General features: G+C 42.3%; 1 protein-coding gene across 2 annotated transcripts; it reads left to right on the top strand.

The window, feature by feature from the left end:
- On the top strand, positions 1–26,865 carry PRPS1 (phosphoribosyl pyrophosphate synthetase 1). 2 transcript variants are annotated; one of them, XM_052662878.1, is made up of 7 exons: positions 2–274; positions 12,553–12,736; positions 17,509–17,607; positions 18,716–18,840; positions 21,966–22,139; positions 25,026–25,185; positions 25,771–26,865. In XM_052662878.1, the coding sequence occupies exons 1-7, from the start codon at positions 153–155 to the stop codon at positions 25,861–25,863; spliced, it is 957 nt and encodes a 318-aa protein (XP_052518838.1). In that variant the 5' UTR covers positions 2–152; the 3' UTR covers positions 25,864–26,865. The 2 variants fall into 2 exon arrangements, with proteins under 2 accessions (XP_052518839.1, XP_052518838.1); XM_052662879.1 differs by lacking the exon at positions 17,509–17,607 and having other exon boundaries at positions 1–274.
- The last annotated feature ends 53 nt before the right edge of the window (positions 26,866–26,918 follow it).

Consider the following 26,918-nt stretch of genomic DNA (forward strand, 5'->3'; position numbering starts at 1 on the left):
TGGCGATTTAGAGCCGCGCACCGGGCGGGAATGTAAGATGGCGGAGTAGAAACGCGAGTGCTTAGTACTGAGTCTCTGGGCCCACTCGGTTCGGGTCTCGGCGGCAGCAGCAGTGATCGTTAAGCAAAGAGAGCCTAGGGTAGTTGGCCAAGATGCCGAACATCAAAATCTTCAGCGGCAGCTCCCACCAGGATCTATCCCAGAAGATTGCCGACCGCCTGGGCCTGGAACTGGGCAAGGTGGTGACTAAGAAATTCAGCAACCAGGAGACCTGGTGAGGATGAAGTTGGGACGCCGACCGGCCTCACCTGCCGGAGAGGCCAGGGCAGCCGAGGGTAGGGGGATGAGGTCACAGCGTGAGTTCCAAAGGGCCGGGTTTGGGGGGAAGGGGCAGCTCTGTGACGAGCGTGCCTCACGGGCTGTTTCCGTTATTTTACCTCTCGCGGGAGGGTCACGTTCATTCTCACTGTGTGGTGGGTGGAGTCAAGATGGAGCAGGAGGCGAAGCTACTGGGTTTGAAGCCAAGGGCGGGGATGGTGGCTTCCTAGAGTGGCTAGAGGGGAAGAACGTCTGGGCTTCGCGGTGGGGACACGTGGCTTTGCCGCTTAGCTGTTGAGCCATCCAGACTGGGTTCTCTTCCGCTCTTAGACCGGCTCGCCTGGGAGGTCCTACTGCGTACTGAGCCCTCGTGGTGTTCCTCCTAGTGTCTGAGAAGCAGCTTTTCAATTTGAAACCGTGTTGGTCCGATTTCCTGTCGAGGGAACTTGACATTATGTGCTGAGGGCGCCAAAATTAATACCGAGGACTTCCTTAGATTGGCGAGTGTTGAATTTTCACATCTTTAAACTCGAAGTTAAATCTAGTCGCTTGAATAAAATGATGCGTTAACTGCATCCCGATTGCCAGCATCTTGGTTTGAGCCATCCAGAAAATAATAGGGAACCTTAATTCTGGAATCCTTGATCTTCCCAAGCGTAGCTGTTTGTAAGACAGTGCAAAAGCATATTTTTCAGAACCAAAGTCTATCGTGAACTTGCACTTCTAATGTTGTGTGGGGGATTTAAGAAACATTTTAATCCCTGAATGTTAAGATAATAGAAGAAAGATAATGGAGTGGAAGGCTGGAAATGCATAGTTCATTGCAGTGAATTTTTTGTCATTGCTTTGCTGACTAAATTTGCTCCCTCCCCCCCAACTTCCACCATGCTCCTGAACCTTGGGGCCATCTTAGAGATAACTTGGTCACCAAATCCTTTCAGTACCACTTCCATCTAAATCTAGAATCTTCTGGTTCTGCTAAGTGTTTTTCTGTATTTTGTTGTTATCCTGTTGATCAAATCAGAGCAGTACCCACAGTCAGTCCTCTATTAAGGGGAAAATTTACACCAAACCTAATGAGTCAGTTAATTTAGTGAAGATTGCCTTGAACATTTTTTCCTAAGTGCTTTTGTTTTCCTTTTCTCTTCCCAAAGTGTAACTTCCCCTGTCCTTTGTAGACCCTGCTGGTAAAAGCATTCATCTGTAGTGGACAGCTTCCTTCTGGATGCTTGATCATTGTGCCATTGGTTGTGATGCAGATGATGGTGCAAGCCCTGATGCGGTCTGTAACCAGACAAAACCTTAGTCAGAAGGCTAGCCAAGCTGCTGTCTTTAGCTTAACCACACCATTATGACTCACGGGCTGTAATAAAACAGGACCAGACTTTGCAAGTGGCAGTATAGCTAGGGGACCAGAATGATTTTCATTTGGAGGTGGTTTTTTTATTTTTTGTTGTTCCCTAGAGAACTGTGACTATTAAATCTTTTTTCTATGCTTCCAGGAAAAATACAAAGACTTTATTTTCCCTGTGCACCCTCTGCCTAGTGCACCACATCAGAACCTGAGGCTAAATTGGGAGAGGAGAGGAGAACAGTTTAGTGGTCTACTGATTGATTTCTCTAAAATTATCTGGAGCCCCAATCTACTTCGCTGAGCTAAAAGGCTGATTTCATTTTTAAATAACCAGACAGTAACATGCTTGGAAGCATTGAATAAGATTAAGCCCAATGGAAAATTGCTGACTGGTTCGGTTGCTTTGTTTCTGGCTTAATTAGCTTTTTGGCTCCTTAGATGTCCTGAAATCTTCATTGAACATAATCGAATATGTTGCCTATGGAGCTTCCCCTCACCTCCCTCCCCCAACCTTTGGCTTTTCTGCACTGCAGAAGTGGTCATTGCTGCCCTGACTCTGGGATCTAAAGGTCATGGACAGGATAGCACCTACCCACAGTGGGTGCTGGGGGGTCATTAGATGGGGAACTGCAGAGCCCATCCTCAGATGAGACTGTTTTGCTGCAATTTGGCACAGTCTCAGGGGTTGATGCTCTCTCGAGTAGTTTTCTCCTGAAGTCAGGATCATCCTTTGCTGTCCAGTTTTTTAAAATTCGTTAATTTTTGGTTGCACTGGGTCTTCCTTGCTGTGAGTGGGCTTTTTCTATTTGCAGCGAGTAGTAGTTGGCAGGGGAGTAGGGGGGCGCACTGCTCTTCATTGCTGTGAACAGATTTCTCATTACGGTGGCTTGTCTTGTTGTCAGAGAAGGGCTTCAGTAGTTGCAGCTCCCGGGCTCTAGAACATGGGCTCAGTAGTTGTGGCACATGGGCTTAGTTGCCTAGTGGTGTGTGGAATCTTCCCAGGAGGGATCAAACCCATGTCCCCTGCATTGGCAGGCAGATTCTTAACCACTGTGCCACCAGGGAGTTCCTGCTGTCCAGTTTTTAAGGAGAAACATACATACATATATGTGGGTGTATGGCACACGGATAGTTATGAGAGAGGTTGAGGGTTCAGGCTCTGGAATCAGAGAAGCTGGATTTGAATCCTAAGCCTTTCTTTGTCTCAGTAATCTCACCAGTAAAATATTATCTACCCAGAGTATTGTGGTGGCTCAGACAGTAAAGAACATGCCTGCCATGTGGAAGACCTAGGTTTGATCCCTGGGTCAGGAAGATCCCTGGAGAAGGGAATGGCTCTATAAAACTATAAAATAATAAATTTGGGCTTCCCAAGTGGCTCAGTGGTAAAGAATCCAGCTGCCAATGCAGGAGACTCGGATTCCATCCCTGGGTCGGGAAGAACCCTTGGAGGGGGAGATAGCAACCCACTCCAGTATTCTTGCGTGGAAAATCCCATGGACAAAGAAGCCTGGTAGGCTGCAGTCCATGGGGGTCTCAAAGAGTCGGACATGATTGAGCATACACGTTTTTTGGAGTCTTTTGTGACAATTAAATGAGATGGGAGTAAAATTCTTAGAACATTGTCTTAACAGATTCTCAGTGTTGGTAAGGGATGGTGATGGTATTGCAAAAAATGTGGGGAATATAGGATAAAAGATGTCCCAAATAATTCTACCACCCAAGATAAACTGTTCACATTTCAGTTTATGACCTTCCAGGTGTTTGTGTGTTTATATACTTTTTCAGAAAAGTATGGCATATTGTTTATAGCTTTCTTCACTCAGCACTATATTTTGAATACTTCTCCTCTTAATATTTAAGTCTCCACTGTTTTAAATAGCTGTACAGTCTTGTCATGATTTTACTATAATTTTAGATCACCAAGTCCCTATTCAATATTTATCATTTTTGACCTAATGCTTTTATACGAAAACTCCTGGATCTCTAGAAGAATTACTAGGTTAAAGGGTATACACTACTTTCAGGCCTGTTAATACTTATTGCCAAATTGATCTCCAAAAAAGTTGAACAAGTCTCTGCTATTAGTCATGGTGATATTAATAATAATAAACAGTGAGTGCTTAAAATGTGCTAGTTCCTACGCTGAGTACTTTATACACATTTCACATTTAATCCCCTCCACACTGCTGTAAGAGATGACTCTTACAATCCCCATTTTATGGATGAAGGAACTACGATTCAGAGGGTAACTTCCCCACCTCTGGGGCAAGTCCTTTAATTTTTTTGCTGATACAATATTTATCTGGCTTTTGGAACTTCTGAATGTATTAAGTTTTTTACCTGAGGTGTAGTTGACATGCAGTATTCATATAAGGTTTCAGGTGTACAACAAAATGATAAATAATTGTTAATGTTATAGTCCATTTATAGTTATTATAAAATGTTGGCTATATTCCCTGTGTTGTACTATATATCCTTTTAGCTTTATTTTATATACAGTAGTTTGTACTCTTAATCTCCTACCTTTATCTTCCCCCCTTTCCCTTCTTCATTGGTAACCACTGGTTGGTTGTGTGTGATTCTGTTTCTTTCTTTTTCAGAAATATTTCGGCTGTGTCGGGTCTTGGTTACAGCATGCAGGCTCTTTGTTGTGGTGCGTGGGCTTAGTTGCCTTGCTGCACATGTGATCTTAGTTCCCCAATCAGGGATCTAACCCGCACTCCCTGCATTGGAAGGCAGATTCTTAACCATTGAACCACCAGGGAAGTCCCCTGGGTCTTTTTCTTGTTTTATTATATGTACTAAATCAGTTCAGTCACTCAGTCATGTCCAGCTCTTTGCGACCCCATGGACTGCTGCACGCCAGGCTTCCCTGTCCATCACCACCAACTCCCAGAGCTTGCTCAGACTCATGTCCATTGAGTTGGTGATGCCATCCAACCATCTCATCCTCTGTCGTCCCCTTCTCCACCTGCCTTCAATCTTTCCCAGTATCAGGGGCTTTTCCAATGACAAAACATGCTCCACTGGAGAAGGGAATGGCAAACCAGTTCAGTATTCTTGCCTTGAGAACCCCATGAACAGTATGAAAAGGCAAAAAGATATGTACTGAATGTTTGGACTCAACTCTCTTCAATATTGTTAAATAACTTTGTTTTCTTTGGTTACTCTAGATAGGCTGAAAGGGGGGTGACTAACCTTGGTTCCCTAGGATTTTCCTATAGTTAATTCCCTGTGTTTTGTATGTGCCAGCACCCATCTAAATTCTTGAGATTTTCTTAAAAATACCACCAATTAAAAGGCATTTTAAAATTCACTTTATTTTCTGTTTTGTGTTCAAACGAAATGGATGGAGCTAGTCATCTGGCCTCCCCAGAACAGCTGAGAGACTCACTTGCCCAAAGCCAATTTGGAGGACATGCCATTAGCTAGGAGAAGGAAATGGCAACCCACTACAGTATTCTTGCCTGGAGAATCCCGGGGATGGAGGAGCCTGTTGGGCTGCCGTCTATGGGGTTGCATGGAGTCGGACATGACTAAAGTGACTTAGCAGCAGCAGCAGCAGCAGCCATTAGCTAGAGGGAAAGAACAAGAAGTGTTACCTTTCAGTTGCTAAACCAGGTCTTCCTACCTGGTTTAAAAGCAAACAGGATTCAGGCACACCATCAATTCTTCTGCCATACACCACTGCCTAACTTATTATCTCTGAGACTTAGAGGAAACCATAAGAATAATATTAAGGTTTTTTGAGGATTCATTGAACTGTTTATTGACCAAACTGTATAATCTAAGTGTAGTTCCTGGGCTTTTGAAAAAGACTTTATGAAAATACATCATAGTACTAACTGGAGGAAAAGATTGGTCTTGATTAGTGAGATTGGAATTGCATACAGTAAAACAAGGACAGTGTCCTAATTTACATGTGCTACTTTTATTTTTCATATAGTTAAATAACTTTTTCTAGTTATTAAATGCATGTCTGGTCATAACATCCTTCTATGCTTGAAAGGTAAGTGCTAGTCCTAAGTTTGGCTTTGGGAAATGGCCGCACTGTTGGTTGATTATCCTTAGGTGATATAATACAAAAGTGGTACAAGTTGGCAGTGAAAATTTAATTTTGTAATTAATACCTTGCCTGCTTTCAAGAAAGGTTTAGTGTTTCATGATAGTCACACATACAAAAGTTAGATAGGTACAGCAGAAGCCTATTAGAACAAAGGACTGTAGTAACTATGTGAAGAATTTGGCATAAAGTGATTACTGAAGTTTATTTAGTGTTACTTTAACTGTATCCCTTGGCTTCCTGGCAGCCAAAGGGATAAAGACTTGTGCAATAAATTATGTAATTTTTATTTTCATAAAAATCTTTAGATACTACTTCCAGACACACAATTCTGCAAATTTTTTGGGTGAGATCCTTAAATAATGATACCCAGTAATATAATGAACAATGTAAGCAATTTTTTATATTGACTTTGATAGTGGAGGCATTTGTGAAAAAGAGATAAGCCACCATGGTGTTAGGTATGTTGCTTTCTGGCCTTATTTGATAAAAAGACAGCTTTAGAGTAGTAGATAATTAGCCTGTCCCTTATACTGTCTTAGATCAATTGTCAAACTGCTCTTTCCTGGCTCCTAATCCTGCAGTCTGACTGGTGAGTGAATGGAGCACAGATGATTCTCATAGTGTTCTTGACTCAAACAAGGGCCATAGGCTTCCTATACCAAATATGGAAGATCCAATTGGCTTTTATGGGCAATCAATGTGCCTGACTTTCATTCTCCCCGAGAGAAGTGGAGAGCTTGGTCTTGGACAAGGAGATGATGTAGTAGGGATGACAGTGGGCAGGACTAAAATTTTCTTGAGTTTTGAAGTTGCTCGGATATTTGAAATACTACTTTGTCAGGACCATAGAGTTGTGCACCATAAAACATAGAAGGGACTGTTAGCCTGGAACCTCTCAAAGGGCAGGCAGTGTTAGTAAAGGAGATTTGGAAGCACCTTGAAACTCCCTCAGCCTCTTGTTTGGGCCCACCTCAGTGAGGAACTGGCAGAGCAGGCTTAGCTCCACAGGTGTTACTGAATTCTATCCATTTGAGTGGTTTTTTTTTTTTTTAATTTTTGTTTATTTATTTATTATTATTTTATTTATTTAATTTTTTTGTTTGGAATTTTTATTTATTTATTTTTATTTATTTATTTTTACTTTATTTTACTTTACAATACTGTATTGGTTTTGCCATACATTGACATGAATCCACCACAGGTGTATACAAGCTCCCAATCCTGAATCCCCCTCCCATCTCCCACCCCATATCATCTCTCTGGATCATCCCCATGCACCAGCCCCAAGCATCCTGTATCCTGTATTGAACATAGACTGGCACTTCGTTTCTTACATGATAGTATACATGTTTCAATGCCTTTCTCCCAAATCATCCCACCCTCTCCCTCTCCCTCAGAGTCCAAAAGTCTGTTCTATACTTTACAATATTGTATTGATTTTGCCACACATAAACATGAATCTGCCATGGGCGTACACATGTTCCCAATCCCGAACTCCCTTCCCACCTCCCCCCCATTTTAAGTTAACATGTAATCAATATAAAAATCAATTCATTTAAAAGAATTTTACTGTCTTCACAGAAAGGTATGGTATTAATATTACTTCGCATCTCAGTTCCCTTCCTCAGTTGCAGTAGCCACATCCAAGTGCTCAATAACCACACGAGGCCAGTGACTCCCACATTGGACAGTAGTGCTCTTGGGCCTACTTTTGGACAACATGCAAGTTGTTCTTCCAGGAAGCTTTCCCTGGTCCCCTCCTGCCTGCTTATTTGAATTTAGAACAACGTCTCCCGAAAGCAATTTTGGCACTAGCGTAGTTGACGTTACCGACAGATTTAGTCGTTTCTTTCTTTTCTATAAGTATTTATTTGATTGCTCCAGGTCTTAGTTGTGGCACGCAGGATGCTCAATTTTCTTGTGGCAGGTGGGATCTTTAGTTGTGCTGTGGAGGATCTAGTTCTCTGACCAGGGATCGAACATGGGCTCCCTGCATTGGGAGTGTGGACCACCAGGGAAGTCCCTTTAGTTGCTTTTCCTTTTTTTTTTTTTTTTTAATCTTTTAAAAAATATCTTCTCTTTGGCTGTGCTGGCTCTTTGTTGCTGCGTGGGCTTTGCTCGAGTTGTGGTGCACAGGCTTCCCATTGTGGTGGTGGAGCATGGGCTCTAGGGTTTGTAGCTCCAGTACAAACACCATGTGGGCTCAGTAGTTGTGGCTTGCGGGCTCTAGAGCACAGGCTCAATAGTTGTGGTGCATGGGCTTAGTTGACCCACCCCATGTGGGGTCTTCCCAGATCGAACTCAAGTCTCTTGCATTGGCAGGCAGATTCTTTACCACTGAACCACCAGGGAAGCCCACTTTCGTTGTTTCTTAAGGCTGATCTTGATAGTTAATAGATGTCTGTTCAAGTATGTCTTAGGGTCTACAAAATTGATGTTTGGCTCATTATGTTGCTTGGCATCACTATTTTAGGATCCCACCATAAAATTCTTTGTAGCCATCAAATCCTGGTGAACTCATCAGGTTGTAGTTCCACCCCCATTAAATATCTGTCAGCTGAGTGTCTGTTAAAGGGATGAGCAGATCTGTCAAAACCTTTGGAAGAAACATGTTGGACCCACTTATCTCTAGTGTGAGGTGAGTTAGTTTGTGAGGTACAATCAACAGTCTTCTGAATTCACAACAGCAGGCCTGCAGAAGGTTCATATTCTGCCTTAAAGTGAGCAGATTCAAGGGGCATCCTAATCCTGAGTGGTATTCATTCATTCACTCATTCATTCATTCTTTGTGTTATTGGCACTGGCTGGTTGGGCACAACAGATCCGGTTCCTGCCTTCATGGAGCTGGCTTGCATTCTAGAGAGGGTAACAGATAAACAAGTGCATAAAATATAAGGTGATGAGAAATTGTGATGTGTTCTGAAAAGAATAACCAGGATAATGAGAGAATACCTGGGGAGAGTCACTTTATTTATTTAACTCAGTTATAGAACATTTCAAACACACATGCAGAAGTAGAGAGAGTAAATGATCTTCCTGCCTTCCACCCATCACCCAGTTCAGTTCAGTTCATTTGCTCAGTCATGTCCGACTCTGTGACCCCATGGACTGCAGCACGCCAGGCTTCCCTGTCCATCACCAACTCCCAGAGCTTACTCAGACTCATGTCCATCAAGTCAGTGATGCCATCAAACCATCTCATCTTCTCGTCCCTTTCTCCTCCTGCCCTCAATCTTTCCCAGCATCATAGTCTTTTCCAGTGAGTCAGTTCTTCGCATCAGGTGGCCAAAGTATTGGAGTTTCAGCTTCAGCATCAGTCCTTCCAATGAATATTCAGAACTGATTTCCTTTAAGATGGACTGGTTGGATCTCCTTGCAGTCCAAGGGACTCTCAAGAGTCTTCTCCAACACCACAACAAACTGGAAGATTCTTAAAGAGATGAGAATACCAGACCACCTGACCTGCCTCCTGAGAAACCTATATGCAGGTCAAGAAGCAACAGGTAGAACTGGACGTGGAACAACAGACTCGTTCCAAATAGGAAAGGGGTATGTCAAGGCTGTATATTGTCACCCTGCTTATTTAACTTCTATGCAGAGTACATCATGAGAAACGCTGGCCTGGGAGAAGCACAAGCTGGAATCAAGATTGCTGGGAGAAAAATCAATAACCTCAGATATGCAGATGACACCACCCTTATGGCAGAAAGTGAAGAACTAAAGAGCCTCTTGATGAAAGTGAAAGAGGAGAATGAAAAAGCTGGCTTAAAACTCAACATTCAGAAAACTAAGATCATGGCATCTGGTCCCATCACTTCATGGAAAATAGATGGGGAAACAATGGAAACAGTGAGAGACTTTACTTTCTTGGACTCCAAAATCACTGCAAATAGTGACTGCAGCCATGAAATTAAAAGACACTTGCTCCTTGGAAGAAAAGCTATGACCAACCTAGACAGCATCTTAAAAAGTGGAGACATTGCTTTGCCAAGAAAAGTCCATCTAGTCAAAGCTATGGCTTTTCCAGGAGTCATGTATGGTTGTGAGAGTTGGACTATAAAGAAAGCTGAGCACCGAAGAATTGATCACCTGGTTTAGCAGTTATTACTTCATGGCCATTCTTGTTTCATCTAATATTCCCCCTCCCCACACTTCCCATAATTGGATTATTTTGAAGCAAACCTTGATATTCTGTCATATCACCCACATACATTTCATTGACCACAATACCATTTTCTCACCTAAAGCAAATTAACAGTAATGTGTTTTCTTTTAACAGTTGCTTGAATTAGTATGCAAATAAGGTTCACAGTAAAATTGGTTGATATTTTTAAAGTCATTTTTAATCTTATAGGTTCTTAGGAAAGTCACTTGTATTAAGATGGTCAGAAATGATATTTTGATTGGAGACCTAGGAAATTAATGAGTTAGTAGTAGGAAGAGCATTCCAGATAGTGGGAATATGTGTGCGAAGGCGGGAAAGGGTGAATCAAGGAATGTAAAGGAAGATGGTTTGACTGATGCATAGTAAAGTGAAAGTGAAAGTGAAGTCGCTCAGTCGTGTCCGACTCTTTGTGACCCCATGGACTGTAGCCTACCAGGCTCCTCCCTCCATGGGATTCTCCAGGCAAGAGTACTGGAGTGGTGTGCCATTGCCTTCTCCAGGGGATCTTCCTGACCCAGGGATTGAACCCAGGTCTCCTGCATTGCAGGCAGATGCTTTAACCTCTGAGCCAGCAGGGAAGTCACCTAGTAAACTAGGGAGAAAATATTTTTCCAGATGAGCTACTTCTCAAGTTAACCTCAAACTAGAACTCATTTCTCAGAAAATATTAATACAATCAGACTAGTTTCTTTTGACTTATTACAGAAGTGCCTGTTTTTAGATATATTGGATTGGCCAAAAAGTTCTTTCCATAGAATGTTACCAAAAACCAGAACGAACTTTTTGGCCAACCCAGTACTTTTATGACCTCAGCTTTCACTGAGGGCTGCAGTAATTTACTCAAGTATGCACAAGGTATAATAATACATGTTTTGTTAAAATAGAATTTTGAAGTCATCATAGGTTAGCATGGAATCGTAAGAAATAACAGAGATCCTGTGTACCCATTATGCAGTTTTCCCAAGGTTCCCAACTCTAGTTTTCCAAACTGTAGTTTTCTTGGCTGTTGCTGTTATATAATGCAGCCACCAAGATATTGACATTGATAGAGTCAAGGAAAAAAAAAAACATTCTGCCATCGCAAGGATCCTTCCTGTTGCCCTGCTGCACCCACACCCATTTTTATCTTCCTCTTCCTCTGTAGTTTTCTTTTTTTATATTGCCTTTGTCTGGCTTTGGTATCTGGGTAATACTGGCGTCATAAAATGAGTTGAAAAGTATTCTCATCTATTTTCTTGAAAAGATTATGCAAAAATCTGTTTTTATTTATTTGGCTGTGTCAGGCCTTAGTTGGGGCACGTGGGTTCTAGTTCCCTGACCAGGGATCTAACTTGGGCCCCCTGCATTGGCAGCTTGGAGTCTTAGCCACTGGACCACCAGGGAAGTCCCCAAAATTCGTGTTAATTCTTTAAATGTTTGGTAAGCTTCTCTGGTAAAGTTGTTTTAGGTCAGCCTTTCTAGAGGTTTATCAATTTTATTGATTTCCCCCCCACCAAGAGCTTTTTGTTTCAGTGGTTTTTCTTTATTGTTTTACTGTTTCATTGGTTCCTGCTCTTTATGTCTGATTTCTTCCTTCTGCTTATTTTGGGTTCATTTTGCCCATTTTTCAGTGCCTGAAGGTTTATCTCCAGATATTCCAAACATCCCTGTTCTAACTGGTTTCTGGTTTGATTTTTACCATTTGCTTTTATTTTTCTTGCTTTACAATATAAAGTAACCCCATTCTTTTAAAGAGGAGGATCCTTACAACTGTTACTTGGATTGGGAACAAATGAGTTTTAAATAATAATTATGTCTGATATCAGCTTCTGACAATGGAATTATGTCCTGTTGAAGTTTTCCTCTTCATCAGTACAGGTTATTAACTGTTCTGATCTGCTTGCCTACACAAGCATGCATGCACATATACCCACACACTCCCCTCTCCCCCATGTCACCTACAATATTAATTGGGGAAATGGTTTTGCTTTGAGGTATCATTGAGGTTATTATTTTTAATAAGTTATTCTTGGTAAGGATCCAAGTACAAATATTAAAACTTGCATTTTATAGTAAAATATAGCCTTATTCCATAATTAGAGTAATTTCCTATGGAATTCTTTAAAATAAGACTAATTGGACCAGAGCACAGTAAGCATAGAATAAAGGCAAGGACCACATCTGTTCTCCATCGTGTTGCTGGCACCTAGCACAGTGACTGGGATATGAGCATTTGTTCAGTGAACTGCCAGTGTGGTAGACATGGTACAGTCTTCTGTAGAAGGCATCATCCTAAAACAGTAGTGATTCATTCCTTGTATGAGCTTTCTGGTTCCTTTATTATATACTGATGACAGTCATAGATGCTGTATCAAATTTGCATTCATACATATAAAATGAGATACAGCCTGCTTACTGAAATTATGGTCCAATTACTAAGTACCTTAGCCAATTTTTTTCATGTCATGTCACCTATAAAAATAGGTATAGTACACTGGGGTAAATAGGCGATACACAGTTTCTGGTACAGGGGCTCCTTCAGGGGAATCTCCTATAATCCATTCATAGCATACTAGTGGGGAAGCTGTGTTTTTTAGACTTTACTGTAGATGTACAGTAGAGTGCTTTAAAATCTGTTTTTGTTGTCTTTCCTTCCTTTTCCTATAGTGTGGAAATCGGAGAAAGTGTTCGTGGAGAGGATGTCTACATTGTTCAGAGTGGCTGTGGTGAAATCAATGACAATCTCATGGAACTTTTGATTATGATTAATGCCTGCAAGATTGCTTCAGCCAGCCGGGTTACTGCAGTCATCCCGTGCTTCCCTTATGCCCGGCAGGATAAGAAGGATAAGGTAGGAGTGGAATCTCTCTCTCTTTTTTTTAATTCTTATTTTCTTAAATCAGGAGAAGCAGGAGCACTTGCCCAAAGTCAAAAAAACTTCCTTAATTATCAAATGTATATTTAGAGGATATTATTTTTTATCTTAGGCATTATCTGATTTTCAAAACAATTGATGTGATTGGTTTGTATAAAGCAACACATTTGCAGTCTGTCTGTTTTATCCCAGTCATACATATGTGACTTTTGGCTAACTCGGTGCTATTGTTTTCATTGTATCAGTAAGACTAGGAAAAGGCAATGGCACCCCACTCCAATACTCTTGCCTGGAGAATCCCATGGATGGAGGAGCCTGGTAGGCTGCAGTTCATGGGGTCGCTAAGAGTCGGATATGACTGAGCGACTTCGCTTTCACTTTTCACTTTCATGCATTGGAGAAGGAAATGGCAACCCACTCTAGTGTTCTTGCCTGGAAAATCCTACAGACAGAGGAGCCTGTTGGGTGCCGTCTATGGGGTCACATAGAGTCGGACACGACTGACGTGACTTAGCAGCAGCAGCAGTAAGACTAAGCACCAGCTCCCATGGAGTAGAGAATTTTTTTAAACTGGTAGATCCTCTGGGACCCTCTTGATTATAGTTGTGACCTCTTCATAGAACTTGAAGTCTGTTACATGAATACACACATGCACACCTCACCTTCTTTGGAGTATTAGAAGATAAAACATATAGGTGAAACTTTGCTGGTCCATGTAATTGATGCCCAAATTTTATTAATATGTACGATACCTGGGAGAAGGCCAGATACTTTTATTTCAATAGAATACAGTGCTGCTAAGGAGTAGAGTGTAGGACATGGGCCTTGTTATTTTATGCTGCAGTCAGGTGTGTTTACCTGTTATTTAAGGGGGTTGAGGTTACTAGAAGTTTAGCCTCCGGATGAGTAAGGGAAGTGGTGTAATTAATAAAATAAAAGCCATCCAATGTTGAAGGTCAGGAAGGGTGGTGGTAAGGAGATACCCTTCATCCAAGATAAGGAGCAGCGGCTGCGCTTTGCTGGAGCAGCTGTGAAGAGATACTCCATTCCCAAAGTAAGAGAAACCCACGTAAGATGGTAGGTGTTGCAAGAGGGCATCAGAGGGCAGACACACTGAAACCATACTCACAGAAAACTAGTCAATCTAATCATACAAGGACCACAGCCTTGTGTAACTCAATGAAACCAAGCCATGCCCATGGGGCCACCTGAGATGGGCGGGTCATGGTGGAGAGGTCTGACAGAATGTGGTCCACTGGAGAAGGGAATGGCAAACCACTTCAGTATTCTTGCCTTGAGAACCCCATGAACAGTAGGAAAAGGCAAAATGATAGGATACTGAAAGAGGAACTCCCCAGGTCGGTAGGTGCCCAATATGCTACTGGAGATCAGTGGAGAAATAACTCCAGAAAGAATGAAGGGATGGAGCCAAAGCAAAAACAACACCCAGCTGTGGATGTGACTGGTGATAGCAGCAAGGTCCGATGCTGTAAAGAGCAATATTGCATAGGAACCTGGAATGTCAGGTCCATGAATCAAGGCAAATTGGAAGTGGTCAAACAAGAGATGGCAAGGGTGAACGTCGACATTCTAGGAATCAACGAACTAAAATGGACTGGAATGGGTGAATTTAACTCAGATGACCATTATACCTACTACTGTGGGCAGGAATCCCTCAGAAGAAATGGAGTAGCCATCATGGTCAACAAAAGGGTCTGAAATGCAGTACTTGGATGCAATCTCAAAAATGACAGAATGATCTCTGTTCATCTCCAAGGCAAACCATTCAGGATCACAGTTATCCAAGTCTATGCCCCAACCAGTAACGCTGAAGAAGCTGAAGTTGAATGCTTTTATGAAGACCTACAAGACCTTTTAGAACTAGCACCCCCAAAAGATGTCCTTTTCATTCTAGGGGACTGGAATGCAAAAGTAGGAAGTCAAGAAACACCTGGAGTAACAGGCAAATTTGGCCTTGGAATGTGGAATGAAGCAGGGCAAAGACTAATAGAGTTTTGCCAAGGAAATGCACTGGTCATAGCAGACACCCTCTTCCAACAACACAAGAGAAGACTCTACACATGGACATCACCAGATGGTCAACACTGAAATCAGATTGATTATATTCTTTGCAGCCAAAGATGGAGAAGCTCTATACAGTCAGCAAAACAAGACCAGGAGCTGACTGTGGCTCAGATCATGAACTCCATATTACCAAATTCAGACTTAAATTGAAGAAAGTGGGGAAAACCACTAGACTATTCAGGTATGACCTAAATCAAATCCCTTATGATTATACAGTGGAAGTGAGAAATAGATTTAAGGGCCTAGATCTGATAGATAGAGTGCCTGATGGAATGAGGTTCGTGACACTGTATAGGAGACAGGGATCAAGACCATCCGCATGGAAAAGAAATGCAAAAAAGCAAAATGGCTGTCTGGGGAAGCCTTACAAATAGCTGTGAAAAGAAGAGAAATGAAAAGCAAAGGAGAAAAGGAAAGATATAAGCATCTGAATGCAGAGTTCCAGAGAATAGCAAGAAGAGATAAGAAAGCCTTCTTCAGTAATCAATGCAAAGAAATAGAGGAAAAGATCAGAATGGGAAAGACTAGAGATCTCTTCAAGAAAATTAGAGATACCAAGGGAACATTTCATGCAAAGTTGGGCTCAATAAAGGACAGAAATGGTATGGACCTAACAAGCAGAAGACATTAAGAAGAGGTGGCAAGAATACACGGAAGAACCATACAAAAAAGATCTTCACGACCCAGATAACCATGATGGTGTTAGCACTAATCTAGAGCCAGACATCCTGGAATGTGAAGTCAAGTGGGCCTTGGAAAACATCGCTGCAAACAAAGCTAGTGGAGGTGATGGAATTCCAGTTGAGCTGTTTCAGATCCTGGAAGATGATGCTGTGAAAGTGCTGCACTCAATATGCCAGCAAATTTGGAAAACTCAGCTGTGGCCACAGGACTGGAAAAGGTCAGTTTTCATTCCAATCCCAAAGAAAGGCAATGCCAAAGAATGCTCAAACTACCACACAATTGCACTCATCTCACATGCTAGTAAAGTAATGCTCAAAATTCTCCAAGCCAGGCTTCAGCAATACGTGAACCGTGAACTCCCTGATGTTCAAGCTCGTTTTAGAAAAGGCAGAGGAACCAGAGATCAAATTGCCAACATCCGCTGGATCATGGAAAAAGCAAGAGAGTTTCAGAAAAACATCTATTTCTGCTTTATTGATTATGCCAAAGCCCTTGACTGTGTGGATCACAATAAACTGTGGAAAATTCTGAAAGAGATGGGAATCCCAGACCACTTGACCTGCCTCTTGAGAAACCTACATGCAGGTCAGGAAGCAGCAGTTAGAACTGGACATGGAACAACAGACTGGTTCCAAATAGGAAAAGGAGTACATCAAGGCTGTATATTGTCACCCTGCTTATTTCACTTATATGCAGAGAACATCATGAGAAACGCTGGGCTGGAAGAAACACAAGCTGGAATCAAGATTGCCGGGAGAAATATCAATAACCTCAGATATGCAGATGACACCACCCTTATGGCAGAAAATGAAGAGGAACTAAAAAGCCTCTTGATGAAAGTGAAAGAGGAGAGTGAAAAAGTTGGCTTAAAGCTCAACATTCAGAAAAGGAAGATCATGGCATCTGGTCCCATCACTTCATGGGAAATAGATGGGGAAACAGTGGAAACAGTGTTAGACTTTATTTTTTTGGGCTCCAAAATCACTGCAGATGGTGACTGCAGCCATGAAATTAAAAGACTCTTTGGAAGAAAAGTTATGACCAACCTAGACAGCATATTCAAAAGCAGAGACATTACTTTGCCAACTAAGGTCCGTCTAGTCAAGGCTATCGTTTTTCCTGTGGTCATGTATGGATGTGAGAGTTGGACCGTGAAGAAAGCTGAGTGCCGAAGAATTGATGCGTTTGAACTGTGGTGTTGGAGAAGACTCTTGAGAGTCCCTTGGACTGCAAGGAGATCCAACCAGTCCATTCTGAAGGAGATCAACCCTGGGATTTCTTTGGAAGGAATGATGCTAAAGCTGAAACTCCAGTACTTTGGCCACCTCATGCGAAGAGTTGACTCATTGGAAAAGACTCTGATGCTGGGAGGGACTGGGGGCAGGAGGAGAAGGGGACGACAGAGGATGAGATGGCTGGATGGCATCACTGACTCGATGGATGTGAGTCTGAGTGAACTCCAGGAGTTGGTGATGGACAGGGAGGCCTGGCGTGCTGCAATTCATGAGGTCGCAAAGAGTCGGACACTACTGAGCGACTGAACTGAACTGAACTGATACTTTTCATCCTTTGATGTGCCTTTAAAATGTTGACATGTTAGATGTTGCACAGGTTTGAGTATGTATGTCTTAAAAGAGATTTTAATACAATTCTTTCAAAAAAGATTTGTATACAGTCTTTCTAATTTGAATAATTGAGCATTGGAAAGACTTTAATAGGCTGAAAATATGTACATGAAGAAAGTGAAAGGTTGGGAAGGTTTTTTCTGACGTATGTATCCTGATTTGGAAAAATGATATTCCACTTCCTATTTGTGCCAGATTGTGATGAACTGAAAATCAGTGGCTGTATCACTTTGTATGAATTTTCTGGTAGCACAGTGCCTTAAACACAATAGGTATACAATAAATAAATGCTTCTTGAGCAAATGAATTGTTTTTCAGATTGGCTTTTTTTCCTCTTTCCTTCCCTCCTTTTAGAGCCGGGCTCCAATCTCAGCCAAGCTGGTTGCAAATATGCTCTCTGTAGCAGGCGCGGATCATATCATCACCATGGACCTTCATGCTTCTCAAATTCAGGTATCATTGCGAGCTAACATTAGCTTAGGGATTATTAGGGATTAGACATGGGGTAAGAGAGAACTGAATGCTGAAAACCACGGGGAAGCAAAAACTGCCCAAGTACAACTCAAACTAGACATTGATGACATTTTCAGCATCCTCACCTGAAGCATAGTTCATGGTCTTAGTCATTTGGGCTGGTTGTACAGGGAGGCAGTTTGGGATTCTGGGAAGTACGTAGTAGGCTTTGGCATCAATCTGAGTTTGAAGACTGGCTCTGACACAAACTTTGTAACCTTGGGCAGGTTATTTAACTTCTCTGAATACACACTGCTTTGTTATCGTGAGTATCAAACAAGAAATAAAATTCATAGTGAAACACCTGGCTCATGAAAGATATGAAATAAATGGGAGTTGTTATTGTTATCATTAAATTTAGAACCATAGATATTGGAGCCTACTTTCTAGCATTAAAAGAGTTGGGGAGCAGAATAGTACCTTATAGTTGATACTTTTTAAAGAGACTTTGAAATCATTATCTTTGGAGGCTTCTGAGAATTCAGTGAGATACAGGCCAGATGATTATATACCCATTTTATAGAAGAGGGACAGATTAGTTGTGAAGTACAACAAATCAGTAGCAACTAGTATTAGAACACAAATCTCCTGACTACTAGTTACTGTGACCATTTATTATAAATGCCTTCCACTAGGTTTTTATACCATAGCATCTCTAACTGGTGTACCGTTAGCTTTGGCTCTCTTAACAAGCCATCCCAACATTGAGTGGCAGAAGGTAGTAAGTATATATTACCCCTTGGGTCTGCACACTGGCTGGGTAGTTCTGATCTTGGCTGGACTTGGCTGTTTTCCTCAGGAGCTTGTTCATATGGCTGTGGTCAGTTGTGGGTTATGTGGGGGTTCACTTTGTGGCTGGGCTTTCTTGCACAACCCACACTCTAGGAGTCTGCTTTTACAGTCTGCCATACTGGGCATGTTTTCGGATCAGTTTGAATGTTCCAGTAAAGCATTCTTTGGGCAAGTTACTATTCTCTTTGTGTTCATTATTTGTAAATGGAAGAGAAGGAAAACAAGCCAAACTGACCCAGGTTCGTTCTTTCTGCAGGGCTTTTTTGATATCCCAGTCGACAATTTGTATGCAGAGCCAGCGGTCCTCAAGTGGATAAGGGAGAACATCTCTGAGTGGAGGAACTGCACAATTGTCTCACCTGATGCTGGAGGAGCAAAGAGGTATGGTTGAAATTCATATTATTCCCAACGTAGTAGGGAAAGTTTTCAGACAGTTGTGTCAGGAAGTGATCTTTTGTTGTTGAACTGAGTGTTTCTTTTCTTGAAGTATAGTTGATTTACAATGTTAAGTTTCAAGTATACAGCAAAGTGGTCTGAAAAAGACTATAAAGACTACATATATATATGAAGTCTTTTTCCAATTCTTTTTCAGTATAGGCGATTACAAGATACTGAGAAGCAACAGTTTTTAAGTATTTGGATGTTCTGATAGCTTAGGACATGGACTGGATATGGTTTTACTGGCATGAGTCACTGCCTGAAAGATAAGATAGCAGCAGAGGGGCACAAAATAGTCTGGCATCATGGGCTTGACCAAAACCCATCAGTGACTCAGCACTGCAGGGTCAGTGACAGCGCTATGACCCATTAGGAGGAGGAGGCAATTTGATTTTCTAATGAATGCCACTTGCTATCAAAACCCATGATGATAGTGAACAAGTAAGCTTTTACATGGACTTCCCCTGTGGCTTAGCAGTAAAGGATCTGCCTTCGATGCAGGAGACACGGGTTCAATCCCTGGGTCAGGAAGATCCCCCAGAGGAGGGCATGGCCACCTACTCTAGTATTCTTGCCTGGAGAAGCCCATGGACAGAGGAGCCTGGCGGGCTACAGTCCAGAGGGTCGCAAACAGTCGGACAGACTGAAGCAGCCTAGTACTCATGCACAACCTTTTGTGCATACCTCTTAATGTTGTTGGTTAAACCATTTTGACCTTTTGAATTAGAATACTAAGCAGGACGGAAAAGAAAGTGTGATTTTCTTTAAGCCAAGCGCTGAACAGTCGAAACAAACTGATTGCCAGGGATTGCCAGTTGCAGTGCTTCAGCTCACGTGGTACAGACTAAGCTTTTCATTTCCTTAGTGGCTCACTCGTTAGTAATGCATTCAGAAGTGTGACGCATGTTCTTCTTGTTGTGGAAATAGAATGAAGAGCTACAAAACACAGATGATTAGGAAATGCCAATTCACATCTTTGCAAAAGTCATTCAAATTTTCAATGACTATTTCTCAATGACCTCTTTATTTCAGGAACTTCAACAGAACTGATAAGCTGAGAGCTTGAGTTCTGTTCTCCAGCCAGATGCATGGTTTTGCGAGTCCCTTGTTGTTGCTAGTTACCATCTATAATACTAGAGATAGAGCCTAAAACACATCCCCCTCACAGTGGTTGTCATGCTTGTGAAGATCCTCTTCCACAGAGACTGAGAAAACAGTCTCATTTGAAATAAGTAATCAAGCACAATTTTCTTTCCAAAGTTGGGTACAGAAAAACTGCCTTCAGTAGATGGTTTAAAGTGAAAGTGAAGTCGCTCAGTCGTGTCCAGCTCTTTGTGATCCTGTGGACTGTAGCCCTCCAGGCTTCTCTGTCCATGGGATTCTCCAGGCAAGAATACTGGAGTGGGGTGCCATTTCCTTCTCCAAGTAGATGGTTTATTGCTCCATAATTGTGTTTACTGTTTTCTTTTTTAAATCATTTATTTGTTTATTACTGTCCTGGGTCTTCATTGCTGCTCTTGGAATTTCTGTAGCTGTGGCAAGTGGGGGCTAGTTGTGCGGTGTGGACTTCTCATTGTGGTGGCTTCTCTCGTGGAGCGCAGGTTCAGTCGTGGTGGTGCATGGGCTCAGTTGCCCTGAGGCATGTGGAATCTTCCTGGACCAGGGATCCAATCCGTGTCCCCTGCATTGGCAGACAGATTCTTAACCAGGGAAGTCCTGTAATTTTCTTCTAGTGATGGAATCTTTTCAAAGTGAGTGGCTATCACATCTGTCTTGGCAGGGTTTGGGGGCTAGGTAGAAATGCCTGTGCAGTTGTGACCTGCATGCAGTTCTCCCCTCAAGGACACAGGGAGTGACTTTTTGGAGCCGTTCATACTTTGTCAGGCACTGAGTTTGTTGGCCACTGAGTACGGATGGCTTAGGATGCTTGAACGAAGTGATCATGCATTTGCCTCATCTAAGTAATCATTCCAAGCAGATGGGTGACTCTTGATGTTATGCGCCCACACAGTAGGGATGGAGAGCACACAGGATATGGGGCGTTTAGATCAGGTGCAGATGCTGCCTAGGTTGTGATCCAAGTCTTGTCTGCTCTCTATTATATGGTCACAGCTTCTCCCGTATTCTGCACAAACTCAAAATATGTGAGTGTAGTCACAAGGGAAATAGGACATGATACTCGGTTGGATCAGCACTCCATTAAGAAACAAAGCCCAAAGCACAGGCCTCTTCACACATAACAAGATGGCAGGGTGGAGTGTGGCCGCAGATGTCACAGGCAGCACAACCATGCGCTGAATGGATTGCTGCTTGAGAGATTACGTGGTACTTTGTCACCAGACAGATTTGTCTTCTATCCCACCTTCTAGTCTGGTTTGTATTACCTTGTAATTTAAACAAAAGGAATTGTTTTGATTTGGGAATCCTTTGGTCTGTACAGCAAGATGCCCAGTTTGCCTGCTTAATTGGTGTAACTTTCTTTCTAGCAGTCATTAAAGGAACTCCCAAGCTTGGTGTCCAGGTACGGTTGACATCAACAGTTGGTAGATCACTGAGGAGAGTGTGATGAGGGCACAACAGAACAGGCTGGGCACTGCTTCTCTCCCACCAAATTCAGGTTCACTTCTCACCACATTCACATGTCATAATGGGACCGTCGACACTCCCGGCATTGGTTAACCAAGTTGTATATTTCTCCCCTTCTGCTGCCAGTCCAGTAAACGAACATGCCCTAGCATTCATTATACTGCTTCCTGGGATTGCTGAGAGTTAGTTGTCTGTCTCCTACTGTAACCCAGAGTGAATTTTAATCTAAGTTTGACTAATAATTCATAAACTACTCTTAAGATGTGGGAGGCATCTTAGAGTATGAAGGCATTCGTCTATGAAACCCAATTTGTGATGCCAATTAATTGGAGTTACTTTCTTCCAACCCTGGGACCCGTTGAGTTTCATGGAGTATTCTCACCTAGAAAATAAGCCCATCCTTTAGTTCCTTTCTTTGTCTTAAGATACACACACACACTGGTTTTAAGTGAGGTTTTAACTGTGAATACCCTGTGTTGCAGAGTGACTTCCATCGCAGACCGGTTGAATGTGGACTTTGCCTTGATTCACAAAGAACGGAAGAAGGCCAATGAAGTGGACCGCATGGTGCTCGTAGGGGACGTGAAGGACCGTGTGGCCATCCTCGTGGATGACATGGCTGACACTTGTGGCACAATCTGCCATGCAGCTGACAAGTGAGTGCTTGCTGGTGGGGCTGGGCGCTGGACGTGAAAAACTACTGTCTGACTGCCCTAAGCCTGCTGATTCTCTTTGCAACTCAGTTCAGGGAATTCTAACTGACTGTTTTGTCACCCTAGGCTTGAATTGCAGTGCATGTAGATTGACGGGTATTCTTACTTTTTTTCCTCTAGAGTTTCTTAGTTTTATTTTTCCTTGCTATTGTGCTAGACTGTATACAACATGAAATTTGCCATTTTAACTGTTTTTGGGGGGGTCGTGCAGCTTTTGGGATTTTAGTTGTCTGACCAGGGATTGAACCCATGCCCACAGCAGTGAAAACAGAGTCCTAATCACTGGATCACCAGGAAATTCCCCATTTTAATCATTTTTAAGTGTGCAGCTCAGTGACATTGGGTATAGTCACAGTGTTGTGCAACTATCACCACTGTATTTCCGAAAAATTATCTCATCTCTCTGAGTGACCATACTTTGCGGCTTGCGGGATCTCAGTTTCCTGACTAGGGATCGAGCCTGTGCCCTTGGCAGTGAAATCGTATGGGGTCCTAACCACCAAACTGCCAGGGAATTCCCTGAGTAATCTACTTTTGATAGTTCTTTAAAACAGGTTAAGGTAAGAAATCCATAGCCCTGAGCAGACAGAAATATATTCCCATATTTATTTATTTTTTATGTTTTTTTTTAATTTTATTTTTTTACTTTACTGTATTGGTTTTGCCATACAATGACATGAATCCACCACAGGTGTACATGAGTTCCCAACCCTGAACCCCCCTCCCACCACCCTCCCCGTAGCATCTCTCTGGGTCATCCCAGTGCACCAGCCCCAAGCATCCTGTATCAAACCTAGACTAGCGATTTGTTTCTTACATGATAGTATACATGTTTCAATGCCATTCTCCCAAATCATCCCACCCTCTCCCTCTCCCACTGAGTCCAAAAGACTGTTCTACACATCTGTGTCTCTTTTGCTGTCTTGCATATAGTGTTATTGTTACCATCTTTCTAAATTCCATATATATGTGTTAGTATACTGTATTGGTGTTTTTCTTTCTGGCTTACCTCACTCTGTATAATAGGCTCCAGTTTCATCCACCTCATTAGAACTGATTCAAATGTATTCTTTTTAATGGCTGAGTAATACTCCATTGTGTATATGTACCACAGCTTTCTTATCCATTCATCTGCTGATGGACATCTAGGTTGCTTCCATGTCCTGGCTATTATAAACAGTGCTGCAGTGAACATTGGGGTACATGTGTCTCTTTCAATTCTGGTTTCCTTGGTGTGTATGCCCAGCAGTGGGATTGCTGGGTCATAAGGCAGTTCTATTTCCAGTTTTTAAGGAATCTCCACACTGTTCTCCATAGTGGCTGTACTAGTTTGCATTCCCACAAACAGTGTAAGAGGGTTCCCTTTTCTCCACACCCTCTCCAGCATTTATTACTTGTAGACTATATTTTACCTAAGCTGGAAACCCTGGCCTTACCTCTAGACTGTCCATTTTTGCTGCTACTTCCTTCATTCTTACTCTTTCTCATCATTTGCCTGCGCTGTTCTGAATTACTTTGCCTCTCTTCTCTGCTGCCATTTACCAGTCTGTTACCTCCCAGTCCATCTTTCACATTGCTGCCCCACTGGCTTATCTTCCTAAAACTAGATTCCCCTCATGCCTTCTTTCAAACTGTAAATGGCTCCCCATTGCTTATAATCCAAGTCACTATGGACAGCATTGTTTCTCATAATTTTTAAAAATCTCATACATATATATATATATATATATATATATGTTGTTGTTTAGTTGCTAAGCCATGTCTGACTCTTTTGCAACCCATGGGCTGTAGCCTGCCAGGCTCTTCTATCCATGGGATTTTCCAGGCAAGAATACTGAAGTGGGCTGCAATTTTTTTCTCCAGTGCGTGTGTGTGTGTATATGTATATGTGTGTGTGTGTGCGCGCGCATGCGTGTGTGTGCGCTTAAAAAGAAAACTTGTATGCAGAGTGATTTCCTGGCTTGGATCCTGGAGTATGAATTTATAAAACTCCTTTTATCTGTCATATTAGTAAGATAATGCTAATTACTCATAACAGATCAACTCCCTTAACACAGTAAAGTTACTTGTTCACGGTATTCTCCAGTGCAAGTATGCCCCTTTCAGTCTTATGGTGCTGCGTCTTGAACATTTCCATTGTGGCCAGCCAGAAAGGGAAAAGAGCATGGAGGATCATCCATGGGAAGTTTTTTGTAAGAATCTGTCCACATTTAGATAGCCAGAATTAAGTCACTTGGCCATACCTAACTATGCAAGGGAGGCTGGGAAGTGTCCAGCTGTGTACTAGAAAGAAGAAGAGACAGATTTTGTTGAGCATAGCTGTTTGTGCCACAGTCCTTTTACACTAATCCAAACCTATTCAGATAAGTTACTGACTGAACTGTATCACTTGAAAAATTCAACCCTAACCCCCAGTGTGATGGTATTTGGAGATGGGACCTTTGGGAGGTAATTAGGTTTAGGTGAGGGCATGAGGGTGGGGCCCTCGTGATGATATTGGTGTCCTTATAAGCAGAGACACCAGAGAGCTCTTCCCAACCCCATTCCTCCTCTCGATCTGTGCACACAAAGAGATCACATAAGCACATAGTGAGACGGCCACCAACAAAGCAAGAGAAGAGGTCTCAGAACAAAACCTACCTTGCTGGTCCCTTGATCTTAGACTTCCCAACTTCCAGAAACAAGCAACAAATAAAATTTAGTTTAAGTCATCCACTCTGTGGTATTCTGTTATGGCAGTGCAAGCTGACTAAAACATTCCTCTTCACTAACTTGGATTTTATAGTAACAAGTAAGATTACTCCTAATCAACTCTCCTTTTTCCTCTAGACTTCTCTCAGCTGGAGCCACAAGGGTTTATGCTATCCTGACTCATGGAATCTTTTCTGGCCCAGCCATTTCTCGTATTAATAATGCATGCTTTGAAGCAGTAGTAGTCACCAATACCATACCTCAGGAGGATAAGATGAAGCATTGCTCCAAAATACAGGTGAGACTGAGATTCTTGCAAAATAAGACTCCTCTGAGTATTTAGGAGGTGATTACATGTGTTGAATTAGGTCTCTGAGTGGGTTCTGAAGATTTCCTCCATTGCTCTCAAGGGTTAGCCATCAGGATCTGTGACCCAAAAGGAAGGATCGTGTGTCTAAAAATTCAAACACCTTGACCTCAGACTCTCTGGAAGGTGGAACCCAGGATTTTGTGTTTTAACAGACTCTCCCAGTGTTTGTGATGCACATCAGGTCCATGCTTTACCATTTGTGCGTCTCACTCTTGTCTGTCAGCCCCTGCAAACATAATGAAAAACCTTCAAACTGGTTTTTAAATGCCAGCCCACCACCATCTTGGTGAGTCAAGAGTGTTTCCTCCACTGTCATTTTGACTCTTTCTTAAGTGGTTGGTTATGTTTAAAATGTGAGTATGAAGAGCAGCTGGTTGTGGGCTCACTTGGGGCAACAGCACAGTGCACAGTCTTAAGAGGAAGGCCCCTCATTGGGCTGCTCATCAGTGTCTGCAATGGCCAGTCAATCATCTCTGTCTGTATACTAACCCGATGCTCCCCTTGCCTTCCTAGGTGATTGACATCTCCATGATCCTCGCAGAAGCCATCAGGAGAACTCACAATGGAGAGTCCGTCTCCTATCTGTTCAGCCATGTCCCTTTATAATAGAATAACTCCTGAGGCTTTTCAAAAATAAAGTGAGCCCCACCCTTTGTTTTTTTCTTTGGTGTTTGATGAAAAATCCAGCAGAAGACCCAGCTTGTTGCAGTGTAGTTCTCTACATCCCACATCAGTTATATGAGCGATACTACTATTGTGTTGGCCAAAAAGTTCATTTGGGTTGTTCCTTAACACCTTATGGGAAAACCTGAGTGAACTTATTGGTCAACCCAATACGTTAGAGAAATATAGAGTGACAGTAGCTGCTGGGATTTTCTACCTGTATTGTCTCATCCTGGCTTCTTTGATCTTGTGAGCCTTGCAGCTTTAACTGTTCAGCTTCTACAAGATGTCGGACTTTGGAAAGCTTTGTGTAGAGTGTCCAAATATGTTTGGGGAAGCTCAGACTACTTTGCATGTGAATGCTTCAGCAACTGCCCCCACCCTGCAGTGTGTGATAAGTTCTCTAAAGTCTGTACTAAATTATGCAAGAGCCTAGGGAAACCCGAACCCAGATCTGGTGGCTGAGCCCCTGTAAGGCTAGAGAAGCCCTAGGGCAGGAGCCTGAGGGGAAGCAACCCACCATAGAGCAAATGATTCTTGGGAGGAAAAAGCCTGATCCATCACCCTTTGCTTGGATTCTGTCACTTGGATTCTTTTTTGTCCCTATTCCTTTCCATTTGGCCTGATCTTCCTTTCCTGGCCAAATATCCACTTGGTCCCAAGTGATTGTTGTGCCATAGTTTTCTGGAAAGCAAACTCAATTCCTGCTCTGTGATCTGTAACATTAACATGAGATGATTCTGCTGTAGCTTAATCTTCCTTAGCCCACTACCACTGCGGTAGTAGGTTTTAGGTGGTGGTGTAGTGCCTTTTGATTAATTTAACTGTTTATCATCTTTCTTTGGATCTATTTGGCCTCTCAAATGACCTGAGATTTCTGTTTTTAAAAAGTTGATATTACTGTCTCTTGTAGAAGAAACTAATAAAGTTATCTCTTTGATTGTGGGTCTATATCTGTACTGGTTTCCCTGCTGAAGCTTTGGTTTAGGTGTCTTGGC

The sequence above is a fragment of the Budorcas taxicolor genome, chromosome X, assembly GCF_023091745.1.
Source record: "Budorcas taxicolor isolate Tak-1 chromosome X, Takin1.1, whole genome shotgun sequence".
Classification (NCBI taxonomy): domain Eukaryota; kingdom Metazoa; phylum Chordata; class Mammalia; order Artiodactyla; family Bovidae; genus Budorcas; species Budorcas taxicolor.

Coding starts and splice junctions, on each gene's coding strand:
- PRPS1 (XM_052662878.1), top strand. CDS start 153: ATGCCGAACATCAAAATCTTCAGCGGCAGCTCCCACCAGGATCTATCC. Junction 12,737..17,508: donor GGCAGGATAAGAAGGATAAG/GTAGGAGTGGAA, acceptor CCCTCCTTTTAG/AGCCGGGCTCCAATCTCAGC. Junction 25,186..25,770: donor AGCATTGCTCCAAAATACAG/GTGAGACTGAGA, acceptor TTGCCTTCCTAG/GTGATTGACATCTCCATGAT.